Consider the following 17,083-nt stretch of genomic DNA (forward strand, 5'->3'; position numbering starts at 1 on the left):
GCCGACGTCCGCTGTGTGGCCTCACCTGCTTTTGTGCATGCCAGCCATCCTTGCAGTACGTGTGCCTGTGTGCGTGCGCGTGCCTGTGTGCGTGCGCGTGCGCGTGTGTGTCTTGCTTTCTCATATCTCACTGGCTGCATAAAACGTAGGCCTAAGTTGGCATGTTCCTGTTCCGTACCTTTGTTCAAGCAGTCAGCTGGCCTCTGTTCTCCCGCAGGTTCTACTCATATTCTTACTCCCACCAAATTTCTCATGGACCTGAGACACCCCGACTTCAGGGAGTCCTCTAGGGTATCTTTTGAGGATCAGGCTCCAACAATGGAGTGAGAGCCAAAGAAACAAAGTAAAAGCAGCTTATTACAGAAAAGAAACTCTTCCGCTCTGAAGGGTTTTCTTTGATTATTCCGTCACTCTTTATTTTTTCTCTTTTTAGTTTATTATTTATTTGATTTTCCTTTAACAAGAAAATGCTTGCAGTTCTTAACACCGATTGAAAATGTGTCCGATGCTGCCTTCACACACCGGCCACGGAGCCTCCAGGCCGGCCCTCGGGCTCTCTCCTGCCCTGGGTCCCCTGCTGCTCAGCCCCCAGCGGCAGCCCCAGGGCTTTAACCTGAGGATGAGAATAATGCTGTGAACAGCCCACAGAGGGGCTGAGGGATGCCAGAGGGGCGCGCCCCAGCCTGGTGGCTCAGGGAGGCGTTTGTGGGCACCAGGAAGAGAGCACCTTGTCCAGGTTGGGGCGAGGTGTGGGACCTGAGCACGAGGCCAGCAGGCTTTCCAGGGACACCCCTGGGTACCCAGTTGTGGGCAAGGCTCTGCGGAGAGCGTCAGAGTAGACTCCGAGTCAGTGGTAGTTAGACATGTAATGCCGCCTTCCTGGGACAGACACTTACCGAGGACCAAGTGGGGGTCACCGGCCACCATGTACTTGGTGAGCTCCTGCCAGCCCTGGGAAGAGCTCCGGCTCATGTTCCTCTGGGGAAACAGCACTTCTCAGCCATGTGCTCTTTCAGTCACTGCTTTTATTTTAACCTCCTGTGATCCTTCCGAGCGCTGAGTATCACCCTCCTGGCCTACGGAACCTCTCGGTGCTGAGAGCCTGTGGGTGGGAACCTCTCCCCCACCGCACTGCCCCTGCTCTCAGTCTCCCAGGAACCCGCTGTCTGTTCGGTAGATTATCCAGATCTTATTCTTGTCCTCGTTCCCTCCTCTCCCCTTCCGTTCTCCATACGGGCTGGGAACCCCCTCGGATGCATTTAGATGGCAGACTGATCCAGAACTCCACTGTCTCGTTACTCAGGCCTTAGCTTCGCTGCCCATTCTGTGATGAGGCCACAGTTTGTGTACCTGGCTTCATAGACTCCATTGACATGGGCCCTGGCAATGCCCCCTCCCCCTGGGCTGAGCTGTGGCCCAGTGAGTCTCAGAATGTGAGTCACCTTGAGCCACGGGGAGGCCTGGACTCCGGCCCCAGCTCTGCCACGAGGACCTGTGGCTGGTCATTCCCACTTCCTGGGCCACAGTGTATGGACCACAGGGAGGCTGGGCCATAGGGTCCCAAGGCTCCTCCTCAGATTGGTGACTCAAGCCATTCTCGGCTCCCTGTTGACCTCAGGGGCATGCCATCAGCACCTTGGCTAGGAAACCTGGGGGGGTTATATGAAGGGAGGATGCTCATCCCTAAAGGACTTGCTCTAAAGGCCAGGCCATTTACCTCCTTCTCTTTCCTACCCGGGGCAGACGGCTGGCTGCCCAGGGCAGTAGTGAGGTGAGAAATAGCTGGTGGCTGTGAGCCAGGACACTGGCTGGCCATGGCCCTGAGCACCTCCCATTCTGCCTTCCCAAGGAAAGCCAAACCTGGGGGCTGAATAAACAGTCCTTGTTCAGAACACCTTGGGAGGCTGGTAATCAGAGTCAGAGCTGTCTGGTTCTGTGTGCAGGTGGCAGGTGGGTGGATGGCATTTGCTGCAAGATGTGTTTTTTTAATTTTTTTAATTGATTTTGAGGGAGACATGGGTTTGTTGCTCCACTTATGCATCCATCAGTTGATTCTTGTATGTGCCCTGACTGGGGATCGAACCTGTAACCTTGTCTGTCAGAACGATGCTCTAGCCAGCTGAGCACCCGGCCGGCGAAAGAAGGATTTTGTCCAGCAGACCTCTGTGTCTGCCCACAGCATTGAGTCTTTTGGATGACTTTGTTCTTGGAGACCCATTCACATTTCTCAACCTTCCAGTTAGGTAGACTAAGAGGGACCCTCAGAGCAGTGGGACCCACTTGCTGTTCTAGAGGGCCTATGTGGTCAGCTACCTGTGAGTTCAAAGTGAGAACATTTGCAAATTGTGGTTTAAATCCGCCCCACTCGATTAGCAATATTTGTGGTGGTGGAAAGCCTACCCAAGTATTAAAGCAATACAGATGATTGGGTGGCAAGAATGGGCACTCAGCTGCTCTGGGTCCTCTAAAGAGACCAGTGAGTGAGGGCCCAGGACCGTGCCTGGCACAGTCCTACAGTCCCCTCTAATTGCCCAATCCTCTTGGTCCTGGGTTTTCTTCTTTCAGTCAAACACTGGGAACACCAGATGGTCAGTGATCAGATAATATCAGAAAATTCTAGAGCATGATGGAGTCCTCAGCCTCTTTTTGGCCTCCCCCAAATCCTGAATTTGCAAGTAAGCAAGGGCAGGGGGAGCACTGGGAGGGGCGCCTGATCAGAGGCCTCCTCTTGACTCTTCCTCTAACTTGAGTCGGCCTCCTCATTTCCTGGAGCTCAGTGGGTGGCCTGGAGGAGGGTGTTAGGGATGGTTTTCTCTGGCACGTGGGCTGCTGTTGTCTCAACCTAGGATGCCCTTGAGCTAACCCTGCACCCAGAGCCCAGGGCTGTCTTTCAGGGTGTAGACCCACAGTCCTTGTCGATGGACATTGGAAAGCCCTCATTCTCACAACGGTTTACTGTTAAAAACTTGTAACATTTAAGTCCTGCTTCCCCATTTGTAGACAGTCTTTGACTTTCTTTAGGACTCGCAGTAAGATTGGGAGAGTCACAGAAATGTGTTCTCTGGGGGAAAGGAGCACCATAACAATACCCAGGGACGTGCTGCTGACGCCTCTGTCACGTTTGCTGGAAGAGCCTCAGTGCGCAGGATCATGAGTCGGCTTTAGAGCTGGGGACTGGTGCCTGCTGCTGGGCATCACTCAGCACGGCGGCCAGCAGCTGCTCTGAGCTGTGACAGGTGCCTGGGACTTGAACTGCAGGGACTGGGACGTTGGGAGGAACCCCTCACACCAGGAAGGCTTTACCAGTTGGCTGCTGGTTTGGACTGACCAGGAAGGTCCAAGGCCTGCAGCTCTAGCAGTCAGGGGTCAGCTGAGCAAGTAGTGGTCAAAGGCACAGGGACCTGGTGTGTGAGGTCACGCCCAGCAAGCCAGCCCAAGCCTTCTTTGCCTGCCCTCTCTCGGGGTGGGAATCTGGCATCCTGAGGTTTCTGTTCCCCTCGTCCCATGAGGCCATGCCTGCACCGCATCTCCAGGGAGGCACATTTTCAAGTACGGGTCTCTTTTGTTCAGTTCTTCTCTCCCACCAGGATCTTTCTTTGACGGCCCCTGCTGCATGCGTGCAGGCCTCATGCTCACACACCAGCCACTTCTGTTCTGTTTGATATGTCCATGTCCAAACCACACGATCCATGCATCTTTTTTCACTGCACTTACTAGATCTCTCTCCTTATGAAAAAGGACTTCATTTACTTTTATTTTCATTTTTTTTTTTATGGTAGAAGTTATACCTAATTCCATTAGCTTAAATTTTTGCAAGCATTTCTAATCTCTTACAATGCACGGTCTCTATAAGGTAAGGCCTCAGGTCCCCCTCCCTCTCCCTTTCACACCTGAGGTCCCGCCCACCACGGCAGTTCCAACCATCTGCTCGCAGAGGTCAGTGGCTTCCCCCAGGGTGTTCTGCCCACCAGCTGCCTCCCTCCCAGGCACCATTCTTTCCACACACAGGCCCCTCATAGCCCTTGCCCCATTCCCAACCTTTCCCTGCCATGTGGTTTGGAATCCCTCTCCCTGCTTCACCTTGAGTTCAAAATGCAGCTGCCTCATCCCCTGCAGATGGCACTGAGCCCTAGGGAGAGGCCTGCTCCTTCCTCGGTGCAGCTTGGGACCCTGCCTGAGCCAGAGGATGTTTGGTTTATCCCCAGTCCCCAAATGTCTCCCAGGCCCCAAATGTGACTTGGCCCCAAAGCCCAATCCCCAAGCCCCTCCCTGCCTCCACTGACCACACCAGGGTGGGGCGGGGGAGTGGGTGCAGGTCTGGGAATCTCGAGGCGCAGGGAAGGAGAAAGTGTCCTGAACTAGAGTCGGCGAGCTCACTGTCTTCTCTGCCTCCCTCAGGATCCACGCAGATTCTCACCCCACAAAAACTGCTGGACACGCTGAAGAAACTGAATAAAACAGATGAAGAAATAAGCACTTAAAACAATAAGCTGCCCCTCCAAAAAGCAAACCCTCCCCCCGTGCTCTGCAGCCCTGCCGCTGCCCGCAGAGGTTCCTTTGCTGACCCTCTGTCCCTCCCTGCCTCCCAGCTCTGCACGCCCTAGTCGGCGCTGTTGCCGCTGCGTTCTCGTGTTTAATGATGCCCTCTTCTCTTTGAAACAAAAGGAAATAATGCATTGTGTTTTTTAAAAAGACTGTCTTCTATATGTGCCCTGAGAGGAGAGGTTCGTGTGTAAGTGGCACGCTGCTGGAGAAGTTTTGGGACTGTTCAGAATGAATGGACACCTTCTCCCCATTAGTTACGATTCCATGACCTTGTACATAACCTGGTGCGACACATGCAGATTGCTTGAGTATGGGAAGGCAGATGCTTGAGTGTTTTTAAAAACCTGTCTTGGGTTGTTTCTGTTCTTATTGGGACGCAGATGTCTGTTCTGGGAGTATTTCAAACTGAGGTTCTCTCTGTCCTCTTCACTCCGGTCCCCACGCCCCAGTGCCTGCTCTCATCAGGTAGGCTGGGCAGTGATGACCAGGTGGCATCTCGGAGGTTGGAGCCAGAACCCACCTCTTTGCTTTCCTCGGTGGCCCATATCCCCAGTGCTGTGGCTGTGGCTGTGGCTGTGGCTGTGGGTGGGGCTGGTGTTCAGCTTGTCACCGCGCCCTCCCTGGCTGCGTCCACAGCACAGTGACCCCGAGGGAAGTCGCTCTGTGGTCTAAGTCACTGTGCCCAGACCAGTGAGGAGCAAGCTCCCCCTGGAGACCTTGGTCGCCTGGAGAAGGGGTTAGGCCTGATCTTTTGATCAGAGAAACTCTTTCTTAGAGGGGTCAGCCTGGGAGAGCTCAGGGGTCAGGAATGGACTAGAACAGAGTGGGCTCCGCAGGATGCTGTCAGAGGGCCTTCCCTGTAGAGAGGGCCCGTCCCCTAAGACGTCCAATGGCCGGAATCATAGCCCAATGGGTTTATACAGACCTTTGTCCACTCAGATGATCCTCAGTGGAAGATACTTCCTAATACTTTATTTTTTGTAGTGCAGGGTCATATGTTGTTGTGCTTGTAAGAGAAAATGATCATTTTATTCCCTGTATAAAAACCTAGCTGTATAAAACTTAGCTCTAAGGCGAAACTTAAAGAAGCAAATGCAGGCAGGATGTCTCGTCATCCTCAAGACTCAGCAGATCTCGTTCTCCGGGAGTGAGCACACTGTTCTGCTGCTGTTGTCATGAAATATAATGACAGTGGAAGTCACAAAAATGTCCCCTGTCCAGCCCCCGCCACCCTTTTACTCCTGCAGACCGCGTGTATATTACTGTCTCGTGATGTCGTTGCAAACGTGGTGTGTGCTAGTTTAACTCGCCCGCTCTCCTTTCAGAACATGTTCCTCGCCCGCCCGGTAGATGCCTGTGGTGTTCTCTCCTCACGGCTTGGAAACCTCTCCCCTTTGCACTCAGATTAGTTTTCAGGTCTGTCTCCCCTCGCCCCTTAAGATATCTTATTTCCTTAGGACAGAACTGTAGGTACTTGCATTGGTTGGTTTCTTACTGTTACTGCTTATTTTGTCCCCTCCCCGTGACCAATGCTCATGCTTCAGGACTTTGTCGAACATGTTGGTTTTCTTTTCTCTGTTATTTATAGAAAAATAATTTATCAAAAGGATATTTTAAAAATCTAGTCTGTCTTGAAACTTGTTTACCTTGAAATTATCAGAATTTCAGTGTTTGAAAGTATCGAAGCACAAACATGTATCATCTCTGTACTGTTCTGTACTAAAGTACTTGAGTCTAATAAATAAATAATTTGGCGCCCATTCATGGTGTCCAAGGTGACTCTGGGCTGGTTTCACTGTGGAAAGTGGAAAGAAAGTCTTCTGCAATGGTCCATGGCAGAGGAGTCCAGCCACCCCAACCACAGCTGGGAGTCTCCTGGATCCGGGTCTCGGTTACTTACATTAAGATATGTAGCTGTTGCACATTTGGGGACAATCCATGAAGCTAGTCTTGGCCCCTAGCAGCAACAGCAAGCTACCTGTAGATAATATGGTCCTTCCATCGCCCTATTTCTCTGTGTCTAGAATGTCTCCATCTCAGAGCCTGCATGCTGGAGGTCTCCGCCAGACCCTGCTCAAGTGCCTGTACACCCACATTGGTGTGACAGCAGGCTTTTGTTCCTGGGAGGCAGAATGGCAGTGACTAGGAGCACAGACCTTGGCATCAAGCAGGCTTGGCTCAAATCCACATGACCTTGATGAGGAACTTTGTCCCCTCCTGTGAGTGATGCTTGTGGAAGAGTGATGCTGAGCTGAAGGATAATTTTCCTGGATATAGAATTCTTGGTTGACAGGTTTTTTTTCTTTTGGCACTTTCTCATTCTACTGCCTGTGTGGAAACTTAGATTTTCTTCATTGTTTTGTTTTTTAATTTTAAAAAAATATTTTTATTCATTTTAGGGAGATAGAGATAGAGACATCAATGATGAGAGAGAATCATCAGTTGGCTGCCTCCTGCACGTCCCCAACTGAGGATAGAGCCCACAACCCAGGCATGTGTCCTGACTGGGAATTGAACTATGACCTTCTCATTCATAGGTGGACGCTCAACCACTGAGCCACACCAGTGGGCAGATTTTCTTAAATGAATGTTTTCCCATTTTCTGTACACCCTTAGAACAATTTTCAGACACTTTAAATAATTTTCTTGTTTTTAAGTCTTCAATTAAGTTGTCTTGCTGAAGGGAGGGTGGATCGAGCTCCTTACTACGCTATTCGGGAATCCCCTCCACGTGTGATCTGACAGTAAGCAGATGTTTATGAGTGCCTACTATGTGCCAACTTCCATCCTAGGCTCTAGGAATGTAGCCACAAACAAGGCAGACTGGGTCCTCATGAGCTCACACTAGTGGGTGGTAGTACTGTATCACACACACACACCCTGGATGAACAAATATCTTATGTCATGTGCTCCATAGAGGTTGGCAAGATGTCAGGTATGTTTAATGATGCCTGCCCGCCCTGTCTCCATTGGTCCTAGGCTTCCTTCCCTCCAGAGCCTTCGAGAGGTGGCAGTGCCCCAGCCCACCGGCCACTGCCCTGGACTGATGCTGCCGCTTCCTGGGCTGTGTGCACGGCCCCTGCTCCTCTCAGAAGACTCAGATCACAAAGTCAGGAGGCTCTGGGCCCACCACCACCACCAGTACCCAGTGTGGACACAGTTTAAGCAGCAGCAATGAGATGGTGTCACTGGGAAAGGTGAGGACCTGTGGCCCCAGAATAGGGAGCTCTGGAGAGACTCCAGGCAAACTCCACAAAGGGGTATCCTTCAATCTGCAGCATTCCCTTCCCCACCCCACCACCCAGAAGGCTGGCCGGAAAGTCCAGCTGGTCACTCTTGCTGTGTGACTGCAGCTGCATTTATAAACCTGGCCCTGACCCCCAGGAGGAAGTACAGGCCCAAGAGCTGATACCTTCTGTGGGTTCTAGGCAGCCCATCAGGCTGGGACTCAGAACTACCCCCTGAGATGGGCCTCCGGTAAAAGGGTAGCAACCCGGGAGGCATGAGGAGGGAGAAGGCAGCTGGGGGACTCGGGCACCATGGGGACCCTTTGCTTGGGCGAGGCTCCTGTGGGGGAGCCTCCCAGGTCAGTGAGGCAGCAATCTCCAGCCGGAGGGATGGCCATTGCTTTAGGCTGGAGGGCCAGTCCCTCAGCTGGCCCCAAGTTTTGGGCACTGGGTCAGGCCTCTCTCCCCTCTGGGCCTCTATTGCCCTGTTTGCAGTCCAGGGCAGACAAACTCAAGCCCACCTTTAACCAACCACTGCTCCAACCTGCCCCACTGCCAAAGGTAAACACCCACCTCCCTGTTTCTGAACCCTCCCTGTCCCCTGGCACCCACTGCAAGGATCTACCGCTCAAACCCACCCCTCAGGCTGAAGTAAGAGCTTCACCTTGTCTAGCCTTCAGACTGCCAGGATGGACTGTCATCTCTTGCTAAGTGCCAAGCCCTAGGACAACAGGGGCGAAGAGGACCCGCCCCTGTCCCAGGAGTGCCTGGGCCACAAGCACTGGGTGAATACTACAGGCCTACAGGCATGGTCTCCAGGAGAGGGGAGGAGATGGAGCATGAGGGGCCAGCCAGGGCATCCGCCAGCTGGACATTTACCGCTCCCTCTGCTCCCCCTCCCCCCAGCCCCAGGACGCTGCCACCCAAGGCAAAGCTCCAGAGTAGGCCTTTGTTTGCCGGGGTCAGCGTGGGACAAATGGAGCACTTTCACCGAGCCATGTGGAAACTGAGCCAGGCTCTGCACAGGGATGTCCTGGGACCCCAGTATGGGAGCCTCCTATATAAAACATCTATTTCTTTTTTAAAAATATATACTTCTTTTTTTTATTTCAGAAAGGAAGGGAGAGATAGAAACATCAATGATGAGAAAGAATCATTAATCGGCTGCCTCCTGCGCCCCACACACGGGATCGAGCCCACAACCCAGGCACATGGCCTGACCGGAATCGAACCGTGACCTCCCACTTCGTAGGTCGATGCTCACTAAAATACCTATCCTTACCGTGCTGCCTCCCCACCTGCTCTGGGTGAACCAAGAGGATGATTCTGCTATGTAGCTGCATCACCAAAGAATTAAGCTGGTCTCAGGCCTCAGGGGAGGGGTGTCTTGGCCTGGGGGCCTGGTGACCAGCTTCTTCTGGTCCTAGGGAGCTCTGGGGCATATGTCCCCTCTGATCAGCACAAAGGGGCAGGGTAGTGACTTCTAGGGCTCTGAACTACTGTAATATTTCTACATCACTTATTGCCACTTGGGGGAGAAGGGGTCTCCCCAGAGCCCAAGAATGCCCTGAGAGCCTGGCATCCTGGTCTGGAGACACCAGGGCCTAGGAAACTCCAACCTAGAGTCTCTATGGAGGTGCTGTCAGCCTTGGAGGTGGAGACCGTTCGCCAGTGCCAGCCTTGCCCAAAATAGGGCAGGGCCCCTTTAAGCCTTGTTTCATTCCTTCAGTTTGTTGCTATGTATGAGACCAACTTCCCTAGCAACCACCTGGTCTTTTAAAGGAGCCCTGAGGTAGTGGTGGCTACCAGCCATGGCTCCCAAAAAGAAGGCAAACAAGGCGGCCAAGGAGCTCGAGGCCAAGAAGAAGAGAAGTGCCAAGAAGGAACCCAATGTGGCCATGGATATGGTTTTAGCCGAGGAGTTACGGGAGTTCTACCACATCCAGATCCGAGACCTGGAGGACAGGCTGGCCCGGTGGGTGGGCACATAGAGGCTGGTCCTGTGGGGTCAGAAGCTCTGCCCAGAGCTGGCCACTGTGCAGGCTCAGCTGGGGATGGAAGTGTGTGTGTGTGTGTGTGTGTGTGTGTGTGTGTAACTCTTCCAAGACATGTTCATCTGGCCATTTTTCTTATTTTCAAACCAAGTTTCCTCCCAGTTATGATGCACTGGCTCAGTCTCAGGGTCACCCCTAAAAGGCCCTTTGGTGATGAGCAAGAACCCCACATGTTGCAGATACGACTAACGTTGACTCCTTCATGTGTGCCAGGTGGGTCCTGTGCTGGTGCTCATTGTGTCCCTGAAACAGGGCCGGCCATGAGGTCTTCATGGCATCCCTATTGCACAGATGGAGGGTCTGAGGCTCAGGGAGGGCAAGTCACCTTCAGGAGGAAGAGGTGGCAGAATGGGAGCTCTGGCCCCCTGACTTCCCTACACCAGCCTGCTTCCTTGCTCCACAAAGCAGGTCATTCAGTTCTGCACCCTGCAGGGCCCTGTATGCAGTAGCCATTCAAAAGATGTTAGCTGGGTAAATTATGAAGTAAAACATCTTTCCAAATAATTTCACCTATTATTCCCTTGGAAACCAATAGATCAATCAGATGATACTCTTAAAAATTCACAAGCTTCCTTCAAGCTGAGACACTGGATCGAATGTATTTGGGGAAAATGCATTTGGGAGACAGTATTGGGTGCTTACTATTTGCTAAGCTCCTCTGCCAGGCCCCAAGAATATAGTGGTGAAGGAGGTCAGAGGTCAGCCAGGTGGTGAAGACAGACACATCAGGTCTTGACTGCCCAGTGAGACAAGGGCCAATCTACTAAAGGGCACCAAAGAGAGGGTCACAAATATGGCTCAGAGCCAAGAAGGCCCCACTGAGGAGGTAACAGTGCATGAAGGTAAGGAAGCTAGCAGGTGCAAAGGCTAGAGAGGGCACAGAGCTGGTCGACTTCGGCAGTAAGTGTTGTGGTTGAGCCTTGACTTTGGGGTCAGATTGACTTGAGTTCAAATTCTGGTTTTGTCACTTACTAGGAGTTTCTTTATCCCTCTGAGCCTCCATTTCCTCATCTGTCAAATGGGTATAATCATCATAGTACCCACTTCCTTATGGGCTGTTGTGAGAATTCAGCAAATACACAGAGTATCTGCTATATACCAGGCACAGTCCTAGGTGTTGGGGACACAGCTGTGAACATGGGAGAAAGGCTCTGCCCTCATGGAACTTACATTCTAATGATGTGATGAAGGTAATGCACTGAGCAGACACTGGCTATGGTCATGAGTGCAGGTCAGGGGGAGAGGAGGCTGGATTCTGACCATGAGGAACCTCAAATGCCCCTCTGTGGGAAGGTCTTGAGGAGGTTGGCCCAGTTGCAGAGGCCTGGCATGCCCAGACCCCTGGAGCTCTGCCCCGCCCTCGCCTCAGGTACCAGCACAAGTGGGATGAGCTGGCCGTGCAGGAGAAGCTGTTCCGCCAGGAGTATGAGCAGCTGGCCAACAATAAAAAGGAGATTGTGGCCTTCCTCAAGCGTACGCTCAACCAGCGGGTGGACGAGATCGCCGACCTCAACGAGCAGCTCCAAAGCCTGCAGCTGGCCAAGGAGATGGAGAAGGACGCCTTCGAAGCCCAGTTAGCCCAGGTGCGCCATGAGTTCCAGGAGACCAAGGACCAGCTTACCACGGAGAACATCATCATTGGTGAGGGGGTTCTGGGGGCACCTGCCACAGAGACAGGGAATCCAAGACTCTGGCTCTGCGGACTCAAGTCCTAGCTCTACCACTATCTCTATGGCCTTGGGCAAGCACTTCTCTCTGACCCTGTTTTCCCACCTGGGAAATGGGGATATGTCTACCTTGAATAACAACAGCTACGCGCTGCTTCCTACACATTCATTACCTTCCATAATGAATGTCCCAGCAATCCTATGAAGCAGGAAGTGCTATCGCCCCCATTTGTAGGTAAGGGAGCACCTTAAGAAGGTGAAGTGTCTTGGCCAAGGTCACCCAGGTGGCAAGGGTGACCCAGAATGCCTGGCCCAGAGAAGGTGTTCAGACTGAGTGGGTGTTGTCACCACTGCCTCCATGAGACAGGAGTGGAGGAGTGTCAAGGACAGCTTCTCAGAGGTGAAAGCTGAACGAGTCTTGATAAGATTCGTGGAGGGGAAGAGGGAGGGTTCCAGACGAAAGCAATAAAGATGGGCAGGACTGGGTGTAGGGGCAGGGGTCTGGCTCTACTGGATCAGGAACCGTAAGGCAGGCAAGAGGAAGTGGGGAGGGAGGCGCATTGCTCCAGGCCCTCGCTGCCCCTGGGACCTGCCCTCCCAGGCGGCCCCTCACCAGGCCTGTGTCCTGGGGTGGGGCAGGGGGGAAGCTGGCAGCCCTGGAGGAGTTCCGGCTGCAGAAAGAGGAGCTCATGGAGAAGTTCACATTGCTGGAGGACCAGCTGCAGAGGCAGGAGAAAGAACACAAGGACTACATGTACAATCTGGAGAAGAAGTCGGTGCTGGACAGGGACAGGTGGGCAGGCCGGGTGCTGGGAGCCTTTATCAGTGGGCCAGGCGCAGCCCAGTCCTCAGACCTGTTAGCCTCACTTCTGATTGGGGAGACTGTGCTAGCTCATCGACTCCCATCCTGCGCTCCTCGGGATCCTGGCAGGTTAATGGAGGGCGTGAGAAAATAACCAAGCTCCCCAGCTCGCCCTCACACTGGCATTGGAGAATCCCTCAACTTCCTTTTGCCAGGTGTTGTGACTTCAGTCATATTAATTTCATAGGTAATACATTGATTTGGTTCATAATTCAAGGTACAAAGGGTGCCATAGCAGGTTTGGCTCAGTGGATAGAGCATCGGCCTGTGGACTGAAGGGTCCCAGGTTTGATTCCGGTCAAAGGCACATGCCTGGGTTGTGGGCTCAATCCCCAGTGGAGGGTGTGCAGATCATTGATGTTTCTCTCTCTCCCTCTCCCTTCCACTCTGAAATCAATACAAAATGTATACATTTTTAAAAAGGTACAAAGGGTCTACAGGGAGAAGCCTCCTGCCCACAGCCCACCCCCTCCTGGAGGGATGAGCAGAGAGGTGGCCCTAGGCACTCTGGGCACCTCCACATAGGAAGGGGGGTGCCTGAGGTCTGTGCCCACTCTGCCTGACCCCCTTCATTCCCACCCACCCTGAGTAGAGTGAAGAAGGAGATCATTCAGCGTGTGAACCAGGTGGCCACTGACTTCCACAAGGTGGCCACTAGCCAGATGTGGGACACCACGAAGCAGGCCATCCTGGAGAACAACACTGTGACCCTGCAGCTGTCCAGGGTCTCCCAGCATGGCATGCAGCTGCTGCGCGAGAATGACCAGCTCAAGTGCAACCAAGACAAGCTGTGCAAAGAGCTGGAGCTACTGCAGAACACCAAGCAGGCCATGGCCAAGCACAGCAGAAGCCACCAGAAGGTGTGCCTGCCAGCCCTCGTCACAGGGTGCTCGGCACCTAAAGCTGGAGGGAATCCCGGGGGCCCTGCCCTGAGGGCAAACACACACTTGGCAGGGGTGTACCTGGCCTGGAGCCAAGTCCCGAGGGAGCCAGCTGTGAGTGGACCGGCTCTACTTCTGGGGGCTCTAGGGTGCTGGCCCCAGCTCATTTTTCTTTATTTGGTTTAAAGCCCCTATAGCTTGTTGAAGTGGAACCCACTCCCGGAGAGCTGGGGGCTCTGCCCAGCTGCTCTCCAGGGATGTGACCTCTCTGTGCAATGGGGTGAGCCCTGGCTGAGTCTAGAACCAGGGGTGTGGGGCTGGCTAAGGGCCCACGGTGGGTCCGGGGTATGGCCATCTGCTCGCACCCACAGATCATCCTCATGCTGACTGAGAAGTACCACAAGCAGCAGGAGGACAAAGCGGAGGCTGACCAGCTGCGTTTCCTGCTGCACGAACTGGAGCAGAAAGTCCTGCAGCTGCAGAAGGACAAGGAGGCACTGAGGTGGGACCCGCAGTGGGGCGAACAACGGGAGTAGGCAGGAGCCCGGCTCCTTATGGCCACATGACGCGGGCCAGTGACCTCCTCTCTCTAGAAGGGCCTCGAGGCTTCCTGTCAAACAGGCTGAGGCCTGGGGCTGGCTGAGGGGCCCTGTGGGCTAAGGAGCAATGGCAGGGCCTAACACCCTGGAGTAGGGAAGTGGCTGACTCCTCTGGTCCCACGACCAGGAGCCAGAAAATCCAGCTGAGCCAGCAGCTGGAGCATCAGCACACCGAGGCGCAGCGGCTGCAGCATGAGCTGGCCAAAGAGCAGAAAGTGCGGGCAAGCCTGGGGATGGCCCTGGCCCAGGCCGCCAACTTCCTCCAGAACGTTATGCAGGTGAACAAGAAGTGGGCGAAAGTGAGGGGTGGGGGGAGCCGGCCAAGGACAGAAACTGCTCCAAGATAACTGGGCCCGCGGAGAAAGCCACGCCAAGGCCAGACGCCCCAACTTTTCCCTGAGAGACTCCTGGCAAGTCTGTCCTTTTCTGAGTCTTCAATTCAAAGATCCCTTCAAGGTCTTAAAGAAACTGGATGGAGTCCTTCTCTGAGGTCCTGGGAGGCCTTGGGCCTCAGTCTTCCCATTTGGAGAATGGGTATCCCACCACAGCCAGGGAACACTTTTTAAAACAGGCACTGGGGTTGGAGTTTCCCAGAGGTGTTGGGGCCACTGTGGGCCTGATCCCCATGGGCCCACCCCCACCCCCACCCCCACCAGCATCTGCAGCCAGAGGAAGAGGACAGCAACTACGAAATAGTGTTCCAGCTACACTGCAAGGAGATTCTGCGGCAGCTGCTGGCCATGCTCAACCCAGCTGCGGGCCTAAGCCCCCACATGGTTGCGGGTCCCCACCACCATCATGGCCACAAGGAGAGGTGAGTGACCTCGTGTGACCTCAGAAGCAGCTATAGGACTTGTCAAGGGCTGACTCAGTGACCCTGGGCTAGAATTTGGGCTCCCCAAAGCCTTTCTGAACCTCAGCCTCCTCATCTCTGAAATGGAGGTGATTACACCACCCACCTCCCCGCAGCCTGTCCAGCACCCCGCCACGCAAGACTGGGTCAATGTTCCAACAGCTGTCCGACTTCCCAACCTACCAGCTGATAGACCTGGGCCTGGTGCCTCGACAGGTCCACATCTCACCCAACCCTGAGGACCTCCGGATGCTCTCACACGTCACTCGTATGAGATCATTCCAAGCACTCAGCAGCTCTGAGGTGAGAGTGCCTGGGACCTCGATGACAGCAAGATGACAGCCAGCCCTGGGTGCCGATCATGGCTTAGTCACACTGCAGCTGTGTGGCCTTGGGGATATGGCTAGACTTCTCTCAGCCTCCATTTCCCCATCTGTGAAATGGGCTGAAGAAAGGTGTGACAAGGCCTCAGTGGCCCAAGGCATCCCCACACAGCCCCTGGGAGGGGGGCTGCTGGGTCCCTCCTCCATAGGCAGGAGAAGGGTAGGAACCCCCTGAGGAAGCTTCAGCCTCCGAGCAGCCATCTTTCATCTTACAGATCCAAACCTCTGAGTCTTCAAAAAAGATAAAAAAGTTTAGTCTTCCTGAAGTTTCCCTACTTTCCAAGTAAGACACAGAGAGAACAACAACCCTCATCCCCAAAATGGACCGATCCAGCCACAGTCCCTTTTAATCCCAGGAAGCCTGGAGTAGCCCAGAGAAGAGTTATATAAAAAGTGGATCCCACAGGTTGGCGTGGCACCTCTGTGGATGTGGCTGGGTTTGGGCATGGCAGGTGAGCAGGCAGCTGTGTCCACTGGTGTCAGGTGCCTGACAAGGGCCCCTGGCTTCGCTCACGGATGTGGTCCAGGAGCAGGTCTGTGGCCCGCTCCAGCACTGGAGGCAGCAGTTCCTGCTCCGATGGGGAGAAGCAGCCCAGCACGTGTGCCTGCACTGCATCGGGGTGCATGGGGCGCCCGATGCCCACCCGCAGCCGGGGCATTGCCTGTGAGGAGCAGAAGGGCCCAGGCAGCTTTGGTGAGGAATGTTGGGCCCCATGCCAAACCACCCACCGGGAGCAGAACCAAGGGGGTGGACTCACATTGGAGTTGAGGCAGCTAATGCAGGAACGAACTCCATTATGGCCCCTTCGAGGGATAGGAGAGGGGCAGTCAGTGCTTCCCTGGGTCAGCAGCCTTCCCTCTCCCAGCCCAGGCTGGGGTCAGCACCCCTACCCCACTCCAAATGGGAGGCCAACTTCCCTGTCCCAGCCAGATGGGCTTGGGGCCTCACCTGGCGCTTCCCCCCAGCTTCAGAGCCAGTTTCCCCAGTGGCTTGTCCAGGTCGTCATGCACCAGGTAGACCTCCTCGGCAGTCAGCCCCAACAGCTCCGCTTGGCACAGGGAAACGATGGCCCTGGTTACCGCTGATCTGCCCAGAGGGCCTTTTCCCATCTCCCAACTCCCTCGAGAGGCCACAATTTAAAGAAACTGAGGCTCCCACAATACCCGAGGCCGTGCGGCAACTGGAACTCTGGAGGTGAACCGTGGCCGCAGCCCAGAATCCCCTCTGGCCCCTACGCCCTCCAGGCAGGCTCCCTTGGTGCCCTCAACTCACCGGCCCGGGCCACGCTGCGCCCGTTGGCATTCATGAGCCGCCGCGGCCGAAGCAGGACCAGCTGGGCATCCCCGAGTGCGGCCAGGGCGAGGTCGGCGGCGCAGCGGCGGTCACGGGCCCAGCTCTCCGCCACACCCAACCGCCGCGCCAGCTGCCCCAGCACCGCCATCCCCACGCTGTGCCGCGTGCCGGGCAGTCTGGGGTTCCCCAGGCCGGCCACCTGCGGGCGGCACCAGGGAAACTGAGGCCCGACAGCTCTCGACACCCTGTATCTCACAATGCCCCCTGGAACCCAAAGCAGAAGGAGGGCAACGCAAAGCAGGAACGGAGTGAGGAAGGGGCGCGAAGAGGGGGCCCAGAAACCCCGGAGACTCCAGAAGGCTTTGGGGGAACTGACGCCCCGCAGGCTGGGCGGGCCGGACAGGCAGGGCGCCAGGGCGCCGGGGCGGAGATCTTGGAAGTTTGGAGCCCGTCGGAGTATAGGACCCATTTCTACATTTAAAACAACACGGAGGCAAAGAATCTGGGGGACTTTGTCCGGGAGACAGTGGCAAAACTGAAGTTCGGTCCCGGGAGCCCCTAGGTCGCCCCCCTAACTCCACTCACCAGCCACCGCTTCCCCGGGGGTCGGGGTTCCAAAACGCACCCGCTCATGCCCCGACTCAGCAGCAGCCCCGCCCAGCAGAGGCCCGGCGGCGGGCGGCATGCTGTTCCCATCATGAAACAGCCCCACCCCTGA

The 17,083-nt window shown here is 54.8% G+C and overlaps 3 protein-coding genes across 4 annotated transcripts in view; 2 read left to right on the forward strand and 1 right to left on the reverse strand.

The window, feature by feature from the left end:
• Positions 1–6,324, forward strand: part of STXBP1 (syntaxin binding protein 1) — a 50,620-nt gene extending 44,296 nt beyond the window's left edge. The window contains exons 19-20 of one of the 2 annotated variants that reach the window (XM_080667207.1): positions 218–343; positions 4,399–6,324. In XM_080667207.1, the coding sequence (XP_080523333.1) occupies positions 218–327 (110 nt within the window). In that variant the 3' untranslated portion in view covers positions 328–343; positions 4,399–6,324. The remainder of the gene's footprint in view (positions 1–217; positions 344–4,398) is intronic. The other variant, XM_080667208.1, reaches the window with a different exon arrangement.
• A 3,259-nt stretch (positions 6,325–9,583) lies between these two features.
• Positions 9,584–15,027, forward strand: CFAP157 (cilia and flagella associated protein 157; the record flags this gene model as incomplete). The annotated part of the gene is made up of 8 exons (XM_080668338.1): positions 9,584–9,747; positions 11,196–11,467; positions 12,133–12,286; positions 12,948–13,215; positions 13,608–13,738; positions 13,963–14,134; positions 14,492–14,649; positions 14,805–15,027. The coding sequence occupies 8 exons, from the start codon at positions 9,584–9,586 to the stop codon at positions 15,025–15,027; spliced, it is 1,542 nt and encodes a 513-aa protein (XP_080524464.1).
• A 271-nt stretch (positions 15,028–15,298) lies between these two features.
• On the reverse strand, positions 15,299–17,069 carry PTRH1 (peptidyl-tRNA hydrolase 1 homolog). Its single transcript, XM_080669097.1, has 5 exons — positions 16,951–17,069; positions 16,345–16,564; positions 16,021–16,120; positions 15,830–15,875; positions 15,299–15,733 (listed from the first exon to the last, which is right to left on the reverse strand). Exons 1-5 carry the CDS (start codon positions 17,062–17,064, stop codon positions 15,551–15,553), a joined length of 663 nt encoding a protein of 220 aa, XP_080525223.1. The 5' UTR covers positions 17,065–17,069; the 3' UTR covers positions 15,299–15,550.
• Between the last annotated feature and the right edge of the window lie 14 nt (positions 17,070–17,083).

This window comes from Plecotus auritus (assembly GCF_963455305.1).
Source record: "Plecotus auritus genome assembly, chromosome: 5".
NCBI lineage: Eukaryota > Metazoa > Chordata > Mammalia > Chiroptera > Vespertilionidae > Plecotus > Plecotus auritus.